This window comes from Oryctolagus cuniculus, chromosome 8 (assembly GCF_964237555.1).
Source record: "Oryctolagus cuniculus chromosome 8, mOryCun1.1, whole genome shotgun sequence".
NCBI classification, from domain to species: domain Eukaryota; kingdom Metazoa; phylum Chordata; class Mammalia; order Lagomorpha; family Leporidae; genus Oryctolagus; species Oryctolagus cuniculus.
In genome coordinates, this window is record NC_091439.1 from 45,837,681 (window position 1) to 45,860,430 (window position 22,750).

Here is a 22,750-nt window from a genome sequence, read left to right on the forward strand (position 1 = left end):
CTTTTGTACTTTTATTGGGAGATTTTCTGCCTTCACATTTTTTTGTAGTGATGGCTAACTTTCTGTGTTTCTGTGTGTAGCACATCCTTAAGCATTTTAATAAGGCTGGATGAGTGATGGAAAATTTTTTCAATTTTGTTATAGAAGGTCTTTGTTTCACCTTCATTCATAAATGAGAGCTTTGCAGGATACAGTATGCTGGGATGCTGGCATGACAGTTTTTTTTCTCTTAAGGCTTGGACTCTGTGTCTCCATTCTCTTCTAGCCTGTAGGATTTCTAATGAGAAGTCAGCTGTGAGTCTAATTGGAGAACCTCTGAAAGTAGTCTGCCATTTCTCTCATGCACATTTTAGAATTTTTTCTTTATGTTTTATTGTGGAAATTTTGACTACAATGTGTCATGGTAAAGATCTTTTCTGCTCATATCTGTTAGGAGTTCTATGTAGTTCCTGCACTTGGACATCCCTTTCTTTCTCCAAATTGGGGAAGTTTTCTATAATTATTTCACTAAATAAGACTTCTAGTCTATTCTCTCTTTCCACACCTGCAGGAACTCCTGACTTTTATGTTGGTTCATTTGATAGTATTGCATAAATCTCCAACACTGTTTTTAAGTTTTCTAATTTCTTTTTTTTTTTTTTTTGGTCTGATTGAAAGATTTCCAAAGATTTATCTTCTAGCTTGGATATTCTTTCTTCTGCTTCACCAAGTCTGCTTTTGAGCCTTCCTACTGCATATTCTATTTGACCAATGAATTCTTAATTTCTAATATTTCATTTTGATTTCTCTTAAATCTCAGTTCCATGGTAAAAATTTTTATTCATGTCATGTATAGTTTTCTTTAGTTTGTGGATTTTCTTCTGATGCTTTTGAGTAATCCTATGATTAATTTTTTGAATGCCATTTCCAACATTTCCTCAATCTCTTCATCTTCACATTCTGATATTGAAATGTTGTTATGTTCCTTTTGGAGGGTCATGTTATCTTTCTTATTCTTGTTTCTTGAATTTCTGTGTTTTTAGGTGGGTTTAATTTTTTTTTCCCTTGATTGATTTTTATCTTTGAGCTATGCCTCTGGCTTACTGGAATATCTGCACTTTCAGTGAATACCAAGAGATGTGTGGTGGGTGTGGCCAGGGAGCTCTGGTTAGTGTGGGGCAAGTATCCAGGGTAACACCCATGTTGGGCATGATAGACCTCTTATTAACAGAAGGGGGAGAATGGTTACCTCTGTTGGTGTGATCACCGCCTTGCCTCCTCTCCCTCAAGCTGAATAATGCCTGGGTGTCATCCCTAATGTGTTCAACACTCATCCATGCTGCTGTAAGACTACACAAATAATCTGCGCTGACCTCTCTGTGAGCTCAGTCCCCACTGCAATGACCCGCCCTAGGCAACCAAGAAGCTCCAAGTGTGTGGAGCCATACCCAGTGATCGAGACACCGCTACACTCTGCACCCTCTCATGTAACCACCGAGTAGCCATGGTTTCAGCTCACAAGACTTTCACAGTCCCTGGTGCAGAGGTTTTGTTCTGCCCTGCCACCCTATTCATTCAACAGAGAGGCAGATGTTCCCTGAGTCAGTTCTGTCTTGACCTCTTGATCCTGAGAGGCTGCCAGTGCCTCACCGTTCTATGTGGTTGCCCAGCTACCTCCGAACCAGGCTCAGTGGGGAGTACAGATTTTTTTTCCCTTTGCTAGAATATCTGGATCACGTACTTACACAAGAGCCGCTAGCTTAATGTTGCTTTCTCCCTGCCACTTCTGCTAGTAGTACCAAGAACATGGATTCCTGTCTCTGCCAGTTGCTGTACTCATGCACAAAGTCTTCCACAGATCCCACCCAAACCCAGAAGAGTGCCCACCCTTTCTCAGCTAGGCAGCAGGCGTTATTGTGGGAAAGTTGGGGCAAGATAAATGTGCCCCTCTACTTCCACAGGGTCCACTGGCAACCACTAGCCCTCAGGGATCCAGTCTGGACTCACGCCATACTCTCCCTCCAGCTAAATCATCACAGGTTGCTGCAGTCTGGTCTTACCTCTTGTCTCTAAGCTGCTGCCTGCTCTAGCTGTCGGCTGCTGCAGTCACTTGTGTCCATTTTCGTGCTGCATGTCTGCAACCTCCACACAAAGTCCATGGCATTCTACTTCCTCTTGTAGGATTTCTAGTGTGGTTTTCTCTCCAATTTTCCCTGAGAGTGCACATCAGACAATTTTTTTGTTTTGTTTTTGTTTTTTGTTTTTTGTTATTTTTTTTTTTTTATTTTTAGACAGGCAGAGTGGACAGTGAGAGAGAGAGACAGGGAGAAAGGTCTTCCTTTGCCGTTGGTTCATCCTCCAATGGCCGCCGCGGCCAGCGCGCTGCGGCTGGCGCACCGCACTGATCTGAAGGCAGGGGCCAGGTACTTATCCTGGTCTCCCATGAGGTGCAGGGCCCAAGCACTTGGGCCATCCTCCACTGCCTTCCTGGGCCACAGCAAAGAGCTGGCCTGGAAGAGGGGCAACCGGGACAGAATCCAGTGCCCCGACCAGGACTAGAACCCGGTGTGCCGGCGCTGTAAGGCAGAGGATTAGCCTAGTGATCCGCAGCGCTGGCTTTTTTTTTTTTTTTTTTTTTTTTTTTTGCTTTTTACTATTTATCCCTAGCCTAGCCCAGTATGTCATTCCCTAATCTTCCATCCTGGAATCTCTGTCATTTCTTAATTCATTCACCCCAACACCTGATTTCAAAATGATGTTAAATACTGCAGTTATAAAGAGTAGTTTTCATTATGGTAGCAGAACAACGGAGAAAAATATTATATGATCTTATCCACAATATAGCAATAGTATTTGTCAAAATGCAATATCAATTCATGTTAAAAAATTACACTTCCTTGGCCGGCGCCGCGGCTCACTAGGCTAATCCTCCGCCTAGCGGCGCTGGCACACCGGGTTCTAGTCCCGGTCGGGGCGCCGGATTCTGTCCCGGTTGCCCCTCTTCCAGGCCAGCCCTCTGCTGTGGCCAGGGAGTGCAGTGGAGGATGGCCCAGGTGCTTGGGCCCTGCACCTCATGGGAGACCAGGAAAAGCACCTGGCTCCTGGCTCCTGCCATCGGATCAGCGCGGTGCGCCGGTCGCAGCGCGCCGGCCGTGGCGGCCATTGGAGGGTGAACCAACGGCAAAAGGAAGACCTTTCTCTCTGTCTCTCTCTCACTGTCCACTCTGCCTGTCAAAAAAAAAAAAAAATTAAAAAAAAAATTACACTTCCTTAAAATATGGCTTATTTCAAAAGTAAATAAATAATTGTGTTGGAGGTATTAACCAATGGAATTAGAAAAGTCAAAGTGAATATGAGTTATAGAAATTAGAAACAAGGGAGTAAAATTATTTCTTTTTTTTTTTTAAACAGAGTTACAGAAAGAGGTAGAAACAGAGAGAGAGGTCTTCCAACCACTGGTTCACTCCCCAGATGGCCACAACGGCCGGAGCTGCGCCAATCTGAAGCCAGGAGCTGGGAGCTTCTTCCGGGTCTCCCACGTAGGGGCAGGGGCCCAAGGACTTGGGCCATCATCTACTGCTTTCCCAGGCCATAGCAGAGAGCTGGATGAGAAGAATAGCAGCCAGGATTAGAACCAGCACCCATATGGGATGCCGGCGCTTCAGGCCAAGGCAATAACACACTGCGCCACAGTGCCAGCCCCAGGAGTAAAATTATTTCTACTGTACGTAGTATTATTTATATCTGGAAAACCCAAAATAAGCAATGGAAAAACCTAAATAAGAAAACCAATTATAATATATAATGGAAAAGAAGGCCCTATTTACGATTGCAAATAGTAAATAATATTAATAAGATATCTAAGTATAAATGGGAAAAATCAAAAAACTTTAAAGAAGATTAGAAACCTTATTAGTAAAGCACAAAGTTAGACTACTATGAAAAGAAGATGCACCATGTTCTTAGAAGAAAAACTCACAAATATAATATTATCTCTCCCTCCCTAGGCTAATTTATATATTTGATGATTAGGTTGTAATAAAAATCCTATCAATATTTGTTTGGGAATTTCTCTCCTCCCTTAGGAGAAAGGTGCCTTCTTTGATGGCCAGTTCTTTCCACTGGGATCTCACTCACAGAGATCTTTTATTTAGGGTTTTGTTTGTTTTTTTTTTTTTTTTTTGCCACAGTGTCTTGGCATTCCATGCCTATAATACTCTCTTGGACTTTTTAGCCAGATCCAAACGCCTTAAGGGCTGATTCTGAGGCTAGAGTGCTATTTAGGACATCTGCCATTCTATGAGACTGCTGTGTATCCCACTAACCATGTTGGATTGTTCTCTCTTTATTAATTCTATCAGTTAGTGTTAGCAGACACTAGTCTTGTTTATGTGACCCCTTTGACTCTTAATCCTATAATGATCAATTATGAACTGAAACTGATCACTTTGACTAGTGAGATGGCATTGGTACATGCTACCTTGATGGGATTGAATTGGAATCCCCTGGCATGTTTCTAACTCCACCATTAGTGGCAAGTCTGATTGAGCATATGCCAAGCTGTACATCTCCTCCCTCTCTTATTCCCACTCTTATATTTAACAGGGATCACTTTTCAGTTAAATTTAAACACCTAAGAATAATTGTGTGTTAATTGAAGAATTCAGCCAATGGTGTTAAGTAGAACAAAAAAAATACTAAAAGGAATAAAGTAGTAAGTTGTCCCTCGACAATCAGGACAAGGGCTGATCAAGTCATTGTTTCTCATAGTGTCCATTTCATTTCAACAGGTTTCCTTTTAGGTGCTCAGTTAGATATCACCAATCAGGGAGAACATATCATATGTGTCCCTTTGGGACTGGCTTATTTCACTTAGCATGATGTTTTCCAGATTCCTCCATTTTGTTGCAAATGACCGGATTTCATTTTTTTTTTTTACTATGGCCTTGTCTAAATATAATCGGAGCTGGCAAACTCAAGAGGCTTCCATAGCCTTGGCAGCTCATGACAAGAGCCTCGGGTGATTACTGACATCATAAATAAGAGTGTCAATTGTTAAATCAACAATAGGAGTCACTGTGCACTTACTCCCCATGTAGGATCTCTGTCCTTAATGTGTTGTGAATTAACGACATAACTAGTAGTCAAATAGTACTTTATACTTTGTGTTTCTGTATGAGTGCAAATTGTTGAAGTCTTTACTTAGTAAATACTAAGAAGATCTTCTGTATATAAAGATAATTGAAAATGAATCTTGATGTGAATGGATGGGAGAGGGAGTGGGAGATGGGATGGTTGCAGGTGGGTGGGAGGTTATGGGGAGGAAAAGCTGCTATAATTCAATAGTTGTACTTTGGAAATTTAATTTTATTAAATAAAAGTTAAAAAAATATTTGTTTTAAAGTCAGGCAAATTGACTTCAAAATTCATTTGGAGGATTGAGGGGAATCAAAAATGCTCAAGAAATGTCACTCCCCCTCTTCGTGGAGGAACGACACAAGACCCTGCGCTGTTCTTTTGTCTGCTCGGCCCTTCCCAGGTTTGCTGCTGGTTCTTCCACCTCCGTGGAAGGGCGGCACCCTCTGCCACTTTCCCCACTTCCGCGGGGGAGCAGCACACCGCCGGCTGGCTCTCTTGGGGGCTGCTCAGATGTTATCCAGATGTTCCCTTTAGATGTTCCTCGTGCATGTTGTCTCTCTCCTCCTTTATAGTTCTCTTCCACCAATCCCAACTCTGCTATCCACATGCCGAGTACGCTGCTCTCCTCCAATCAGAAGCAGGATCAGCTCCTGCAGGTTATTGGTCGAACTGGAGGCAGCTGTGTAGAAGTTGTTTACTCCTCTCCCAGCGCCATATTGTGGGAGAGCAGATGCATAGAATAAGTCTTAATTCCAGTAACTTAGTCTAGTCTGAGTTGCTCCCCACAATTCCCTCTTTCTTTTTATTTTTTGGCGTTGATACGCGCCTGTCTTCGGTGCCCCACAGCACACACTCTGCTCTGCATGCTGGACTTGTCCACAGGTGCTTACAAGCCCTACCAATCAGGCAAACCGAATCCGGCTCCTCTCCTCGCCATGTTGTGAGGAGGTTTTTAGGCGCTGATGCGTGCCTGTGTTCGGTGCCCTACAGTGCATGCTCTGCTCGAGCTGTCTGCAAGTGCTTATCGCCTTAATCAGACAGACCAAATCCAAGCTCTCTCATTGCCATGTTGTGGGGAGACTTATTGGTGTTGATAACGTGCCTGTCTTCGGTGACCTGCAGCGATATTCTGCTAGCCGCCCACAGGTGCTTATCGTCTTACTAATCAGGCAGACCGAATCCAAGCCCTGTCATTGCCGTGTTGTGGGGAGGCCTTATTTTTCTCTATTTCTCTATCTCCGGGCATTCCTATCTCTCCTATTTTACTTCTATCTGCCAGCATTCCTATTTCTCTCATTTTACTTCTATACTTCTGTTTCTCTTATGCCCGCGGTTTCCCGGCACCCACCCCAAGGCAGCTTCTCGGCGACTCGCCCCACGGCGGCTTCCCGGCTCTGCGCGGCTTCAGCCTGCGCTTCTCTCATCTGCGCGGCTTCCCGGCTCTGCGCGCGCTCCGCGGTCTCTGTGCCCTTCGCACCCGCACCACGGCCTCCGCGCCAGCCCCGCACTTCCTATCTACTCGCGCCCTGTGCGCTCTCTCCGCTTGTGCCCCGCGCGCTTTCTCTGTGCTCAACGGCTTCCGCGAATCACAGCCTAGCTCACGTTTCCGCCATCAGTTGGTTTAGTTTTCAGTCTAAGTTCCCTGGGCTAACCTGACGAAATCCAACCTAGCTTACGTCTCCGCTTTTCGGTTTGGCTTCCTGTCTTTTGCTCCCCGGGGCTGACTTGACGAATCCCAACCTAGCTTACGTCTCCGCTTCGGCCTGCCCCCGCGGCTTCATTTTCCCTAACATATTTTTTTTTTCTACCCGGTATATTTTCTAACTTTCTTCCAACAATATTTCTCCCTCATTTCTCCTGGCTTCTCCCCACAGTCTGTATCCGAGTCTAAGTTTTTTCTAGCTTTCACTTTCACTTTCAACCTGCAGTCCATATCCGAGTCTAAGTTTCTTCTAGCTTTCACTTTCGTTTTCAACCCTAGATTTCTTCCGGCACTTTTTCCGTCCGGCTTTTCCCTAGGCTCTTTGCCAGTCTCTCTCTCCGGTATTTTCCCGCTTCTTCCCGCTTCTTCCCTCCTAGGTTTCCTATCCGAGTCACGGCACCATTATGTCGCTCCCCCTCTTCGCGGAGGAACGACACAAGACCCTGTGCTGTTCTTTTGTCTGCTCGGCCCTTCCCGGGTTGGCTGCCGACCCTTCCACCTCTGTGGAAGTGCGGCTCCCCCTGCCACTTTCCCCACTTCCGCGGGGGAGCGGCACACCACCGGCCAGCTCTCTCGGGGGCTGCTCAGATGTTATCTGGATGTTCCCTTTAGATGTTCCTCATGCATGTTGTCTCTCTCCTCCTTTATAGTTCTCTTCCACCAATCCCAACTCTGCTACCCACACGCCGAGTACGCGGCTCTCCTCCAATCAGGAGCAGGATCAGCTCCTGCAGGTTACTGGTCGAACTGGAGGCAGCTGTGTAGAAGTTGTTTACTCCTCTCCCAGCGCCATATTACGGGAGAGCAGATGCATAGAATAAGTCTTAATTCCAGTAGCTTAGTCTAGTCCGAGTTGCTCCCCCACAAAGAAAATCTTGAAAATATGGAGCAAACATGCAAGTTTTGTGGCAGACATGGAAGCAATGCTATAAAGTCTCTATAAAGAAAACAGCTTGGTTTTCATAGCAGACCAATGAAACACAGCAGAAAATCTAGCATTTCATAGAACACTTGGTTTATAATGGATAGCATTTTAAATATCTGGAAAAAAGATACTTACTAAGTATTTTGGGGAAGAGTGAATAACCAGATGGAAGAAGACAAAATTGGTTCTACTCTACGTATGTAAATTTCAAGTGAAATATTGAGTTCACTGTAGATAATTAAACCATACAAGTATTAGATAAAAACACAAGTGGATTTTTCTGTAATCTAGGAGGAAGAAAACTTTTCTAACTTTAACTCAAGATGCAGAAACAAAGGAAAAGACTGACAAACTTGGTTATGTAAAAATGTTTATGTTAAAAAGAAACATAAGCAACATCAAAGATAAGGAGAAACCGATAAAAATATTTATAACATATCTTATAATTAATATCCCTGATATATAAAGAATTTATAAAAATAGGGAAGAAAGATACAAACAATCCTAAGGGGAAAAAAACTGGGCCAAAATTTTGAATAGAAATTGATAGAAAAAAATGAATTACCTTTACTCATCTGAAAACATTCTCAGATCTTCAATCATAAGAAAAAATACAAATTAAAACTACATTAATGCAATAAGTGAAGACACTAGAAGCAACTGAGACATGTATCAACAGGACAATGGTAGTATATCTGGTAGCATATTCCTTCATGTGGTGGAATACAGCTTAACAAGAAAAATAAACTGTTGCTACACAGGGCATACGGGAAGAGTTTCATAAATGTTATGCTGAATGAAAACAGGCCAGATATCAAAGAATATATACTGTGATTTTATTTATATGAAATTCTAAAATAAGCACAATCAGTCAATGATGAGAAAAATTTCAACAGTGGTTATAGGAGAATGGAGAAAAAAGAATTACTGGGAAGGGGCAAGAGGGCACCTTCTTGGGTGATGGAAATAATCTATATGTTGGGTGGAGTGTACATTACATGGTTTCATATATTTGTTAATGCACTGAACTACATACTTAACACCTATGCATATCATACTATGTAAAATATACTTCATTAAAAAATTCTTTGAGATAATCATTTCCCAACCATTTTTTTTAATTTTTATTTTTTATTTAGTAAATATAAATTTCCAAAGTACAGTTTATGGATTACAGTGGCTTCCCCCCCCCAATAATTTCCCTCCCACTCGCACCCCTCCCATCTCCCGCTCCCTCTCCCATTCCATTCACATCAAGATTCATTTTCAGTTATCTTTATATACAGAAGATCGAATTAGTATATATTAAGTAAAGATTTCATCAGTTTGCACCCACACAGAAACACAAAGTGTAAAATACTGTTTCAGTATTAGTTATAGCATTACTTCACATTGGACAACACATTAAATTGTCAAAAATCCAAAAGTTTTACATCATATTCGGCTGTATAAACTGTGGGAAAATATAGAATGCAAACTAGAATAACCTTTTGGAAGCACATACATATACACATATTTATCTTTATTTCTAGGACTCTTATCCCAAAGAATATAGTAAGATATCTATACAAAGGTCTTCATTTTAGTGCTATTTATAATAACAAAGACTGGAAACAGCCGAAACGTTCATCAGAGGGCACTGATTGAATAAGTCATAGTACATTTATATAAGCTCAATGCTACTGTAAAAAGAAATAAGTGTCTCTGTAATGCTATGGATTTATTAGGAAGATAAATAATTTTAAGTGAAAACAAGATAGAGCAAAGTGTATATGGTATGCTATCATTTATCTAAGAGAGTGAAATATGAATAAAGGTCTGTGTTCACTTATATTTTAAAAAGGATTAAACACAAAAAAGTTAATAGTTTCCAAGACGGAAAGAATAAGATTGAGGTAATAGTTTAAAAAAATATTTCCTTTAGTGTGCTTGTTTTGTAGATCTAATTTTAGAACCACGTAAATAATTCTCCTAGTTATAAAATAAAATTGAATAAATCAATCACTAAACCTTGAAAGTAAAATGAAACAAACTGATTTTGGTTGCAACACCATACTAAGAGGAACTAGTGCATTACAAGCAATATAATAACAGCAATTTGACCATATCTCCAAAAGAACTAAAAACTTTTAAAATCATATTGGTGGTAACTTTGACATTCGGTCCCTATTGTTCTCCAATAAAAGCAAAGAAGAAATTGCATTGATATTGTTGAGAACTGGCTTCTCAGGATGAATAGAAAGATCTAAGACAGATGAGGTTATGCAGAAATCCTGTATTCCTAAATCTGAATTTGAAGTATTGTATGAACTTAGGTTGTGTTCTAGCCCCATCCCCTAAATAGACTTAACAATAGTGATCAATCCAGTAATAATAAATAAGCCTAGTGCCAGGACCGAAGTTTCTAAATACCTCAATTTAAAGAAACTGGAGCTCCAAGAAAAATAGCTGATTTCAGTTCTAGAGCTGGAAATATTCATGATAAGCCTAGAATATTTTGTTAATCCAGAAAGGAAGGATGTGGGAGTGTGTCTACAGAACAAAGGATCTGACTCAGTGAGCACCCACTGGCCAAAATGGAAGAATCTGCACATCAGTAAGACTGAAATACATAAAGTATGTTTAAATTCCAGAGTTCAATATAATAAAAACTAATTTAAAAATCTTCCATAGTCATATTTGGAAAATGCTTGAGAATCAAGTTATTAAAAAAAAAAGAAACCAAGCATTTTCCTTCCTTTTGTTTTATGAATTATATTTTAGGATAATTATGAGAAAATTTCTTTTTGTTGTATAATAAAGGAAAAGAGAATTTTGGCTTTGAATATCACATTTTTGCAGCTACTACATTAACAGTTTTAGGCAAAGATCATTAATAACTGATAATGCTGAAAAAGAGAGGTAACCAAGCATTGTATATCCACCAGTAGAAATATGTAGCATACCTATTGAGTAGCCATGTCCCTCCCAAAGTTAGTTAATTAATTAAAATTTTGATCTAATCTGGCCTCTAGATCTCATTACCAGTGTCTAGAAATACAGGATGTAAAGAATCATACTAAATGACACAATAGGAATGTAATCTATAAACTCCAGAATCTGGGAAACAGTAAGATAAACAACCTTATCCATTCATCAACACTAACGACAAATTGCAAAGAAAATTAAAGAGAAGAGAACTTAATATTAAAAGAAACTTACAAGGCCTATAAATCAATTGCGATATTTAGGCCTATTTGGTACTGTGTTTTTCACAGCACTTTTTATAAGCAGATGCTTAATAAATATCTCATTGATTATAAATAAAGATCGGAACACAGTTTTCCCATTTATTGGTGAAGTTGAAATTGCATTTTTTATGCTTAATTATAGATTACAAACCCTGTCCTTGTGATTAGTTACACATTTGAAACAAATGAAATATAATTATATAATATCTATTACTCATTACTGCTTTATTATGATTTTTATTGATGTGGTTGAACATTATCGATTTGACAGATTTTCTTACTTTCATTAAAAATCTCAGTTTTAAAGAATGATATATTTTCCACTGCCAAAATTCAGTCTGTTATTTATTTCAGATAGCAGAACTTGTGGCAACTGAATTTTTTGATCAAGGAGACAGAGAGAGAAAAGAACTCAATATAGAGCCCACTGTAAGTATAAGACTTTATTGGAAGGAATTATTAAAGTTCATTTTTTTCATTGTCAGTTTCTTTTTATGCTTCTATGGAACCCTTCCTGAGGAATATTTCTCATTTTATTTTGTAAACATTTTTCATAAAAGAAGGATGATATGTTTTCATCATCACAGAGAGCAAAAGAGGTCATCATATTGTACTTTTTTTATAATTTACTTTTCTATTGAAGTATTATAAGCCGCTTTTTAATGTAACAGGTGTTTTTCTGTGTATTTACCATGGTTACATGAAATAAATGTAATCATAATTTACCACTTCCTTTTGTGTAATGATGTTTGCAGTGTTCACTCTCATAAACAGCACCGTGATAAACATCTGTACTGCTGAATTTTTCAATGCCATTCTTCATTATCTTGTTAGGATAAATTCCCAGAAATACTGTAACGAAGGGCACATAGAGAGTAAATATGTTTGATACACACTACCTTTTTATATTGAGGATGTCTCTCCAAATACAGGAGAGATTCTTTTCAAACCACTTATGCCTTTTGGAATGACTTTTTCCTGGAAGTGAAGTCATCTTTTACTTTATTTTATGGACTTGGTTGCTAATCTGACCTAAATTAGCCCAATGATTTTTCATCTTTTTGGAGCTAAGTTACATTTTGTTCTTTAACTAAATGTAGATCTGTGCTTGTATTTTCAGGATCTAATGAACAGGGAGAAGAAAAACAAAATCCCAAGTATGCAAGTTGGGTTCATAGATGCCATCTGCTTGCAACTATATGAGGTATTTATATCAAAACCAACAGATGTGCTAAACTTAGACTGTCTTATGAATTACAGCCTAAAGGAAATTGAAGAGACTGACCCTCTGCGTGTATATTTTGCTACTACATCAAGAAACAATAAAATTTTGAGAAATATTGGTTCTTTTACTAATGAACATGTTTGTGTTGAACAATCAGTACATTTTATATTTACTATTTCTCAAGAAATTAATTAGTTTAATCATCTATTTAGTGCCTACTCTGTATTAGCCTCCATATAACTGATACAGGGGATTACAAGAAGTATCATCTGACAGTGCTACCCATAAGGAAGCAGACTATACATATTCTATATTAGAATACCCTTTTTTAACTTTTATTTAATAAATTTAAATTTCCAAAGTACAACTTTTGGATTATAGCAGCTTTTTCCCCCCATAACCTCCCGCCCACCCACAACCATCCCAGTTCCCACTCCCTCTTCCCATCCATTCACACCATGATTCATTTTCAATTATCTTTATGTACAGAAGATCTTCTTAGTATTTATTAAGTAAAGATTTCAACAGTTTGCACCCACACAGACACACAAAGTATAGAGTACTGTTTGAGGAGTAGTAGTTTAACCGTTAATTCACATAGTACAACACATTAGGGACAGAGATCCTACATGAGGAGTAAGTGCACAATGACTCCTGTTGTTGATTTAACACTTGACACTCTTATTTATGACGTCAGTAATCACCCAAGGCTCTTGTCATAAGCTGCCAAGGCTATGGAAGCCTCTTGAGTTCACCAACTCTGATCTTATTTAGACAAGGCCATAGTCAAAGTTGAAGTTCTCTCCTCTCTTCAGAGAAAGGTACCTCCTTCTTTGATGGCCCATTCTTTCCACTGGGATCTCACTCACAGAGATCTTTCATTTAGGTGTTGTTTTTTTTGTTTGTTTGTTTTGTTTTTTTTTTTTTGCCAGAGTGTCTTGGCTTTCCATGCCTGAAATACTCTCATGGGCTTTTCAGCCAGATCCAAATGCCTTAAAGGCTGATTTTGAGGCCAGAGTGCTATTTAGGACATTCTATGAGTCTGCTGTTTTTCCCACTTCCCATGTTGGATCTTTCTCTCCTTTTTAATTCTATCAGTTAGTATTAGCAGGCACTAGTCTTGTTTATGTGATCCCTTTGACACTTAATCCTATCATTATGATCAATTATGAACTGAAACTGATCACTTTGACTAGTAAGATGGCATTGGTACATGACGCCTTGATGGGATTGAATTGGAATCCCCTGGCACATATCTAGCTCTACCATTAGGGGTACGTCCAAGTGAGCATGTGCCGAAGTATACATCTCCTCCCTCTCTTATTCCCCCTCTTATATTTAACAGGGATCATTTTTCAGTTAAATTTAAATGTCTAAGAATAATTGTATGTTAATTGAAGAGTTCAACCAATGGTATTAAGTAGAACAAAAAAATACTAAAAGGAATAAAATAATAAATTGTTCTTTGACAGTCATAGCATACTCTTTTTAAATTTACATTTTAGCCTTTAGTCAGTCTTTATTTTTATTTATTTCCTTATTTGGAAAAAATAATTATCCAACTATTTCTCACTGTTTTCATGCAGATTTAATATTGCCATGTAGATATCTATAGGAATTAGAAAGAGGTGGCTAGAAGAATATTGCAGGCTTCCTTTTCCATATATTACTAACTTGGCTTCTGATGGAGGTTTTTTGGGGAGAGAGGATTCTAAGACAAATAGATTCTCCCTGAAACATAAATTTACTAGTTTGGATGTTTATGACCCAAGTACAGAAGGTAGATGCTGTCTCATCTTAAAAATTTGTTTTTAAAGATTTTGTTTATTTGAGAGGTAGAGTTATGGAGAGACGGAGGAGAGAGACAGAGAGAAAGGTCTTCCATCCTGTTTGTTCACTCCCCAAATATCCACAACAGCCGGAGCTGGGCCAATCTGAAGTCAGGAGCCAGGAGCTTCTTCCAAGTCTCCCATATGGGTGCAGAAGCCCAAACACTTGGGCCATCTTCTACTGCTTTCCCAGGTCATAGGAGAGATGGATCAGAAGAGGAGCAGTGGAGACATGAACTGGTGTGCCCATTTGGGATGCTGGCCCTGCAGGCAGAGAGTTAGCCCACTATGCCACAGTGTCAGCCCCATTGTCTTAAAAATTTAAGAAAGGAATTGTTTTAACTATTTGAGGAAACAATATTTATCTTTAAGCTATCATAAAATGTCAAGACCTAGAAATTTTCTAATGTAGACATTTCATAGATTCAGTAATTGAATTAGTAAAGTTTATCTACCAGGATGATGGAATGTTTGCCCCAAACAAGTAGTTAATGTGAAAACAAGATCTACAGTGCAGTTCTCACCACTAATCTTGGGTGCAAGCCATCAAAAGAATTTGATAAGGAAGCTGTGGCTGATGAAGAAGAAAAAGAGGAGGAAAGGACAGGAGACTCACAAAAAGAAATACAGAGGGAAAAAAGACCGAGTGTTTTGCCTCCCACCACTGTCTCCCACCTTTGTTCAGATTCTACTTGTTTACTTCTGTTTACAAGGTCCTTCCTCATGGCAGGGTTTCAAACATGCTTGAACATCTTGTTTTTTCCATAGCAGATGCTTTCCTTATCTACTGGATAAAGTGTTCCTCTGTTGAAAATAATAATGACTCTTTTGACTTTCCCCATCCCTGTAAAATGGTCAAAATAGTAATCAGATCACCTATTATAGATTCTACCTTTCTATCTTTCATATATCTACAAGGATTTATTTTATAATTCTATGTGACATTAGTATGTTTTTACCATATTACAGAAGTAGCATGTTCTCATTGTAGAAAAATGAAAATACTAAGAAAAAAAGATCAAATCGCATATAATCCCACCACGTAGAGATAATTACTGATACATTTCTTTATGTAGTTTATGAAATGTTCATATTCTTTTCACTTAATAAAAATTGTTTTATAATCCATAATATTCATATGTATGTCAAAGTGTGTTTCTATGGCACTCTTAGTGGCTACAGAACAGTAATATACCTAACCCTGTTATTAAGTATTTGTTTTTTTCAATGTTTCTATGTTACAAAGAAAGCTGCAATGAGATTCTTGCAACTAAATGTTTATGGCACCACAGTTGATAAATAATAATGCCACAAGGGTAAAAACCTGCATAAATACATTTTACAGAAAAACACAAAAGCATCTCCTTGTACAGTTACAGTTAGGGAGAGTATAGTACCTAGAAACAAAATGTATTATTTTTTCTGAAAAGCAGATTCCACACAGACCTGGTCTCATTGCCCAGTGATGTTATTTGGGAATGTGCGTGTTTGCTCTCTCAGCACATACTTCTTATCTGTTCAGCTTAAGAGGGATTGTTTGTGAGTGATCTGCCTATGTGCTCCAATGGCTTTTGAAAACTCCAACAGTGGGTCTGTTCATGAAATGAGTGTGGGATGCCTTTGTGACAAGCCTTGTTTCCCGGCGTCCCCCTAGAAGTTTGCTTTCTTTTTCTTTCCTTAGGCTTTGACCCATGTATCCGAAGACTGTTTCCCTTTGCTGGATGGCTGCAGAAAAAACAGGCAAAAATGGCAGGCTCTTGCAGAACAGCAGGAGAAGATGCTGATTAACGGGGAAAGCAACCAGGCCAAGCGGAACTGAGTGGCAGGTTTCACGCAGAGTTGAAGTTTACAGAGATGGTTATTCTGTATTACGCCTACTTTCCCTATGCACTGTACAGATTTGGTTTATATTTTACCACTGCTATATTTTTATTTTTGCACAACTTTTGAGAGTATAGCATGAAATGTTTTAGACTATTACCTATCTCTGTATATTTGTTTTATACCACTGAAATGAGATGATCAATGACACCCGCACTTAGCCTATTCACAAGAACTCTGATATTTTGTGTATTGCAGGGTGCAAGGCTTTCTTTCGCTGAGGTTGTTTTTTGCATAGGGATTTTAAATAATTGGTTTCTGTGTTTTGTGAATTACCAGCCTTTCAAGAATGTCTGGAATCTTTCCTTTCTCAAAAGTAGGTTAGGAGTAACTTGAATGTGTTCTGTGACATTTAAAGCCTTCATTAACATAAAAAAATTGGCTGAGTGGATTTTAAGGAAAAAATATGTATTTGTCAACAATGTCTTAACAAAAAGTTAAGGCACTGTGAAACTAATGAAAAGTAATATGAGACAGTATTGTAAAGAAAATGTTTTATTTAATTTGCTATTTTTGTGAAAGAAAAAGCTGAAAATGTTATTTTAGTGTAGCACATCTATCCAAATCACTTCAAGTTCATCAGTCTTACGTAAAGCAGGGGAAACCAGAAGAGATGATCTAGTCCCTGACTTCTTGAGGGATGAGTGTGATCCAGAAATGGAATGGCCATGGTGTTTGTCAGCAAAATGTTCTGTTGGAAGATCCTTCTGAGAGCCAGTGTTTTGAATATGGAGCTTTTAAAAAATAATTTTCTCATCTTCCATCTTCTTAGAAACCACAACTTGCAAGTCAGCAGTTTACATCTCAATGGAAAAGTGAGATGTGATCATTGGAACACTGACCTGGAGTGAGACATGACTATAAATGAGAAAGTACAAAGTGAGTCTTTTTATTCTCTGTCAAGTGAAGTTTATAGAAAAATTCCAATTATAATGAATAAAAGGGTATTGCCAATACTCAGACCATAAATGAATTTGAGAGAACAGTAAGATAAGATACTTTATGCCTGAATAAAACTTGGAAGTATTATAATCGAGAAATAGCCATATTTTGGTTTATCAGATGAATCAATTCAGGATCACGGATAGAAGTATGAGTGTGTACCCTAAATACTGACCCTTAGTATGTAATTGGTGTTATTTCCTTCCCATAGCTTTTAGTACAGTTAACATTGCTTTCTCAGGATTTGAGTTCATTTAAGTAGGTTACCACTGTTTGTGTGAGCTCTTGACTACACATTTATTCAGCATTGGAGAAGTAGATGGTGAAATGAGCATCTGGTTTAGGAAAGGAAAATCTGCTCCAAATATACAGAAATGTTTGCATGTGGGAAGAGCAGCAAGAGAGAGATTTGATTTGTTAACTTTAATCCCCCCACTCCCCAAAGAAAAGGTATTTGATCTGAGTATTGCCAATTTGGGTAGAAAATCTCATGGCAATATGATAGCATTCTCAGAGACCTTTCACAAAAGTACATTTGTCATCCATTTCCTTCATCCCCTAAACTGCCTAAAATTCAACATACTTATTAAGTTTTTGAAATTCTGAGTATATATATATATATATATGTACTCAAACACACACATACAAACACACATATCTTGAAGTGATATGGCTTTCTTGTTGTATCATTCAGGTTTAAAAAGACAGCAAAACAAATTATATTGACAGTACTTTATTTTAGTAAAGGACAATCTAGGAATTTATCAATTCTTTAATGCTTTATACATTATCATTGTAACACTTATATTTTCAGAGTGCTATTTTTATTTCATGTCATATTGATGAAATCTGCAAGGTGGCCTCTTGGTGGCACTGGTGTGTAAATTACACAGAATGTCACTAAAGTAACAGTCATATCTATTTACTGATATACACCTATGCACGCATATATAATTCCTTAGTTTAGGAAAATTGTTTAAGGAACCATAATCTTTAATAAACCTCTTTTTATCACACACATTGTAATTTAGCAGTTATGCTAAAGTATGTAGTCATATACTTTAACAGTTTATTTAGACCCCTCTAAGGTATGTCACTTTTTTTTTTAAAAAGACATGGTAGATGGAGTTGGAGTATCTGCATGTGTGTCATTTAACAAGAAGACATACTTAGATTAGAAATTGTTTGGTGTGCCTTTGGTTAATGGTTTACTTTACTTCACTACTTAGACATTAAAAGAAGTTAGGTAGTATCATGCCCTTTTTATGTTATTATTGGATATTTTAGTTCATATAGAAGAATAGCACTTTGAATGGCTCAAATAATTTTTAGTTTGTAGTAAAATCATTCCATACATGGATTATTATCTGTGGTACATATACACAAATTAAAATTTTTGTTCTTATATGAATATTTCCTTTATAGTATCTTCTCAAGTTGGAAAATAATACATATAATCCTCCCTCACCTTACCCTATATTTATATTACCCACAACCTGCAAGAAGTTATTCTTGGCTCAGGATGTTTGTTTAGCTATAGCACAGTAACATGATTCTATTTCATTTCAATTCTCAGCCAAAAAAGTCCTCACTATTTTACTAACCTGGTAAAAAAAAGTCTGTAAAATTGCCTGGCCTTATGTTTTTCACAGGAACGGTCTTGACCAATCACAGTCATGTGTGAACTTGTGTAAGTCACTTAACCTATGTGTGCCTGAACAAGTTGGGCACTGGAAGAATAAGGTTTGGGCAAAGCCTTTGTCTTCAAGGAAGATGTCACAGAAGGCAGCTATTTTGTATGCCCTATGGTGCCCTGAGATGACTGTATGAAATAAAAGAGTGGGTTAGGGAGCAACTCATCCAGTGCTGTGTGTCATGTCTTGTTGCATTTCCAAGATTGAAGAAAACACAAAATTCAGCTTCCCATGCAGATGACTAGTGAGTGTGAGGTTTAGAGCTCCTTGAGTACCTTGCCCAAGGTAGAAACCCAGAATGATGATGAAATGTAATAGGCCATCACAAGCAATTTGGTTTGTTTTTGTTTTCACAAGATTGATTTGAAATGGGAGGGTGGGGAGACGAGATATGGACAACTGTAGCTAAACTAAGGTGGCACAGTTGAATTAGTATCGGTCATGCATCAGTTCACCTCTAAGAGAGCACCAGCCACAGGTTAGGTACTGTGCTCAGCCACAGAGCCAGAGCAGCGACCTCAGGGAGCTCACAGCCTATGCAGGACATGCCAGGTAACGGATGTAACAGTTTCCAATCCTGCCAGTTTGACACCAAAACATGGGACACAATATATGACTTTTATTCTCTTAACATGTATTGTCCATTTTCTTTACTTAAAATTCATTAATAATCTATCAGCAAACATCCAGCCTTCTTTCAAATACAAATCACTTAACCTGTTGGTTGCTTAAAGAACACTTTATAGCCAGATAGAGATTACACAGAGTTCTCCTGCACCAGAAAACTGTGTAGTTTTGGACCCCTTCTGCTCTACCAAAGGGAGCGAAGAAGAAAGTATTAAAGCTCACCTTGCCCTTCATATCCTTAACAAAACCCTGTGTAAACATGTCCTCATGAATGTTGTTGGAAGCACTGTAAATAGTTGAAAATATAAATTTCTATTACAGTTTAAAAAAACCTTATGGACCATCAGTAGCCACTGTTAATATCTATTTGTATTCTTATACCTTTTCAATATATTTGAACAAATATATAGTTTCTGGCACTATTTTTATACTAGGATAAAGGAGTTACTATGTATATTATGTTTAACTTTTAAGTCATTTTAAGTCATTGTGAATGTTGATTTCTTTTCTTCTTCTCCTTCACCGTGAGAATTATTGCGGATGACTCCTCTATGACAAAACTGCTTTCCAGGAACACTCACCCACCTCCGATCCTGTAGTATCATGAGACAATGATTTTCCTTTGTGCAAACTTTTCACCTGTCAGTTGTTCCCTCATGTTTTCATGCTTTGTAAAAATAAAAAGAATGAACAAGTAGGTATGAATATTGTGTGATTACTAGTCAGGGGCTGTGAATTTTAAGGGTGGTCACTGTGGGTTTTAGGCAGGGAGAAGAGGCCCAGTACTTTAAGAGACTTTAAGAGACTAGCTAACCTATGGCCTTATTTGCTGAAGCAAAACATGGTTTAATAAAATCTTTTCCTTAGTCTAGATTCCTCTCAGTAATAGTCTTGCTTTTATTAATACCTTTACTACCAGCTGGAGGGCAACATTTTCCATCCTCCTTCTCACTTCAAGTCCATAACAGCTCTGTGGAAGTGACTATTACCAGCCTCCTGGTATGTGAGGAGCTAGGCTTACGAGTTAAATAGTTGCCAAATGGCATGGGCTGGATTTAGGCCCAGATTTGCCTAGTTTCAAAGCAGGTATTTATTTCAATTAGTTCTCTTTTTGAATTTTAAAGGTCCCAAATCCATTCTTACTGGATCACATGGACTATGTAGGAACAGTAGACACCAGAATTCCCTTACACTGCACGTGTAGTTTTGTTTGGGTTTTATGGTTAGCATTCCTTAATTGAGTTCATCTGGGAATAGCTAATATTATGCCTGCCCAGACTCCCAGACCCTGCCACGTCTTCACGCTACAGGACTACAAGCATGGAGGGGTGATTAAATGCAGAATTTGTGATTTTGCTATTTTGCCACTAGAAAGCCCTCTTCGTGTGGGGCAGAATATCTAGGTTATGTCCACACAAAGCTAAGGGGAAAAGCAAAGTAAAACCTCATGTGAAACAGAACTTTAGATGTTCTGCCCACCAGAGAACACCAGAGTTTCAGCCAAATTTTAAAAAGTACTCCTTACTGGCCATAAAGAATGAATAAAAATGCTTTTTTAAAGATGTTTATTAGCTAAAGAAAAATAACTGGAGAAAAAATCCATAGAGAATTTAAGATAAAGCAAAAAGTAGGGGGGAATGAACTATTTATGGATTTTTTGACAATAATGTACCTGGCTCCTGCCATTGGATCAGCTCGGTGCGCCAGCCACAGCTGTAATAGACACTGTATGAATTACCTGTGGACCCATATATTTTCTCAGACAATAAACATGAATTAATAGTTTTCAACTGTAATAGACACTTTATGAATTGCCAGAAGGGCCACAGCTCACATTTTCATTCCATGTCACTATTATAACCTCTTACATACCCTATTGAAGAAATCCTAGGCTTTATCTGACACTAATCAGCATTTTCCTCTAAGAAACAAGCTCCCTACTTCTCTAACTACCGCTCTGAAAGTCAGGAATTCTTAAGTCTCACTGATCCGCCTACCTCAAGAGGAAAGGCATAAAATATAGTCAACTACAACTTTGTATCAGCTAAACCTACTGTCTCTCTCCAGAGAAGCTGGTAGACATAGCTACTAAATAAACCATATTCCCCCAGGGAGATGAAGACAGGATTGTGCCATTGTTGTCCTCTCCATTTCTTGAAGCTGCTGGCCTCTATCTACTCTCGGTCTACCCTGTAGACCTGCAGATGTCCTCAATTCTCCTTGCCCCAAGAATTCACCTGATTCACACAGCCTTCATAAGCTACCAGCATCTTGCATTCTTTCTTAGTTTTCAGGTACTCAAAAAATGATTATTTGTCGCTCCCCCTATTCACGGAGGAACGACACAGAACCCTGCGCTGTTCTTTTGTCTGCTCAGCCCTCCCCGGGTTTGCTGCTGGTCCTTCCCGAGTTGGCTGCCATCCCTTCCACCTCCGTGGAAGGGCGGTGCCCCCTGCCACTTTTCCCACTTCCACGGGGGAGTGGCACACTGCCGGCTGGCTCTCTCGAGGGCTGCTCGGATGTTCCTCTTAGATGTTCCTGGTGCATGGTGTCTCTCTCCTCCTTTATAGTCCTCTTCCACCAATCCCAACTCTGCTACCCACACGCCGAGTAAGCTGCTCTCCTCCAATCAGAAGCAGGATCAGCTCCTGCAGGTTACTGGTCGAACTGGAGGCAGCTGTGTAAAAGTTGTTTACTTCCTTCTCAGCGCCATATTGTGGGAGAGCAGATGCATAGAATAAGTCTTAATTCCAGTAACTTAGTCTAGTCAGAGTTGCTCCCCACAATTATTGAGTGAAAGAACAGACTTCTTTCACTTCCATCCTTTCTAACAACATAAAATTGAATTTTTGGTAAAGAAAGGAGAAAGTGATTCTAGCAAAGAGCAATAGAAAAATCAATACAGCTTATGGATTTTTAGAAATTCTCAGTTGAACAAGAGGTGACATTTAAGATCAAAACTGAAACTGAATAATAAAGCAATTTTTTAGAAAAAGTATTTCTGTTTCTACTGTGAGAAACAAGTCAGTTTCCAGGCTTTCGTTAACAAATTGGTAACCATTGTGAACTTTCTCCCAGTGGGAGTTTTTATTGCAAGGCGCCAAGGACAACTCATAAAGGCAGAGGCCAACAATCTTGTGGAGATGACTAGATTCACATAAAAAAAAAATAAGAAACAGGTCAAAAGAAGACATTCATTCATTAATTCACAAATAATGGATTTCTAGTAAAGTGTCAGATTGAGGTTAACTAAACAGAACTTCTATTTCAGTGGAGGACACACACAAGGACAGACATAGTTATCTCTACACACTCAGGGTGCACAGTGGAGGGTACTCAATTCAAACTTGAGGGTCATAGCTGGTTTCCTGAAAGGTGTGCCATCTGATTTAGCTAAGTGCAACAGAATATTCCAGGCAGAAGAAATAGCATGTGTGACCACCAAAAAGTAGCTAACTAGAGAACTTGAAAGGCCTTCCCACCACATATTTAAGTATTTCCATGTTATCATTGTTACGTATGATATTAAAAATATTTTATAAAGTATAAATATTAAACTTAAGTACTTATAAATGTT

General features: G+C 38.6%; 1 protein-coding gene across 7 annotated transcripts in view; it reads left to right on the forward strand.

The window, feature by feature from the left end:
- PDE5A (phosphodiesterase 5A) overlaps nucleotides 1-19,870 on the forward strand; it is a 158,716-nt gene extending 138,846 nt beyond the window's left edge. For 6 of the 7 annotated variants that reach the window (XM_002717227.5, XM_008267901.4, XM_008267898.4 and 3 more), the window contains exons 19-21: nucleotides 11,330-11,404; nucleotides 12,096-12,179; nucleotides 15,711-19,870. In XM_002717227.5, coding sequence (XP_002717273.1) covers nucleotides 11,330-11,404; nucleotides 12,096-12,179; nucleotides 15,711-15,848 — 297 coding nt within the window. In that variant the 3' untranslated portion in view covers nucleotides 15,849-19,870. The remainder of the gene's footprint in view (nucleotides 1-11,329; nucleotides 11,405-12,095; nucleotides 12,180-15,710) is intronic. The other variant, XR_007909494.2, reaches the window with a different exon arrangement.
- Nucleotides 19,871-22,750: the final 2,880 nt, after the last annotated feature.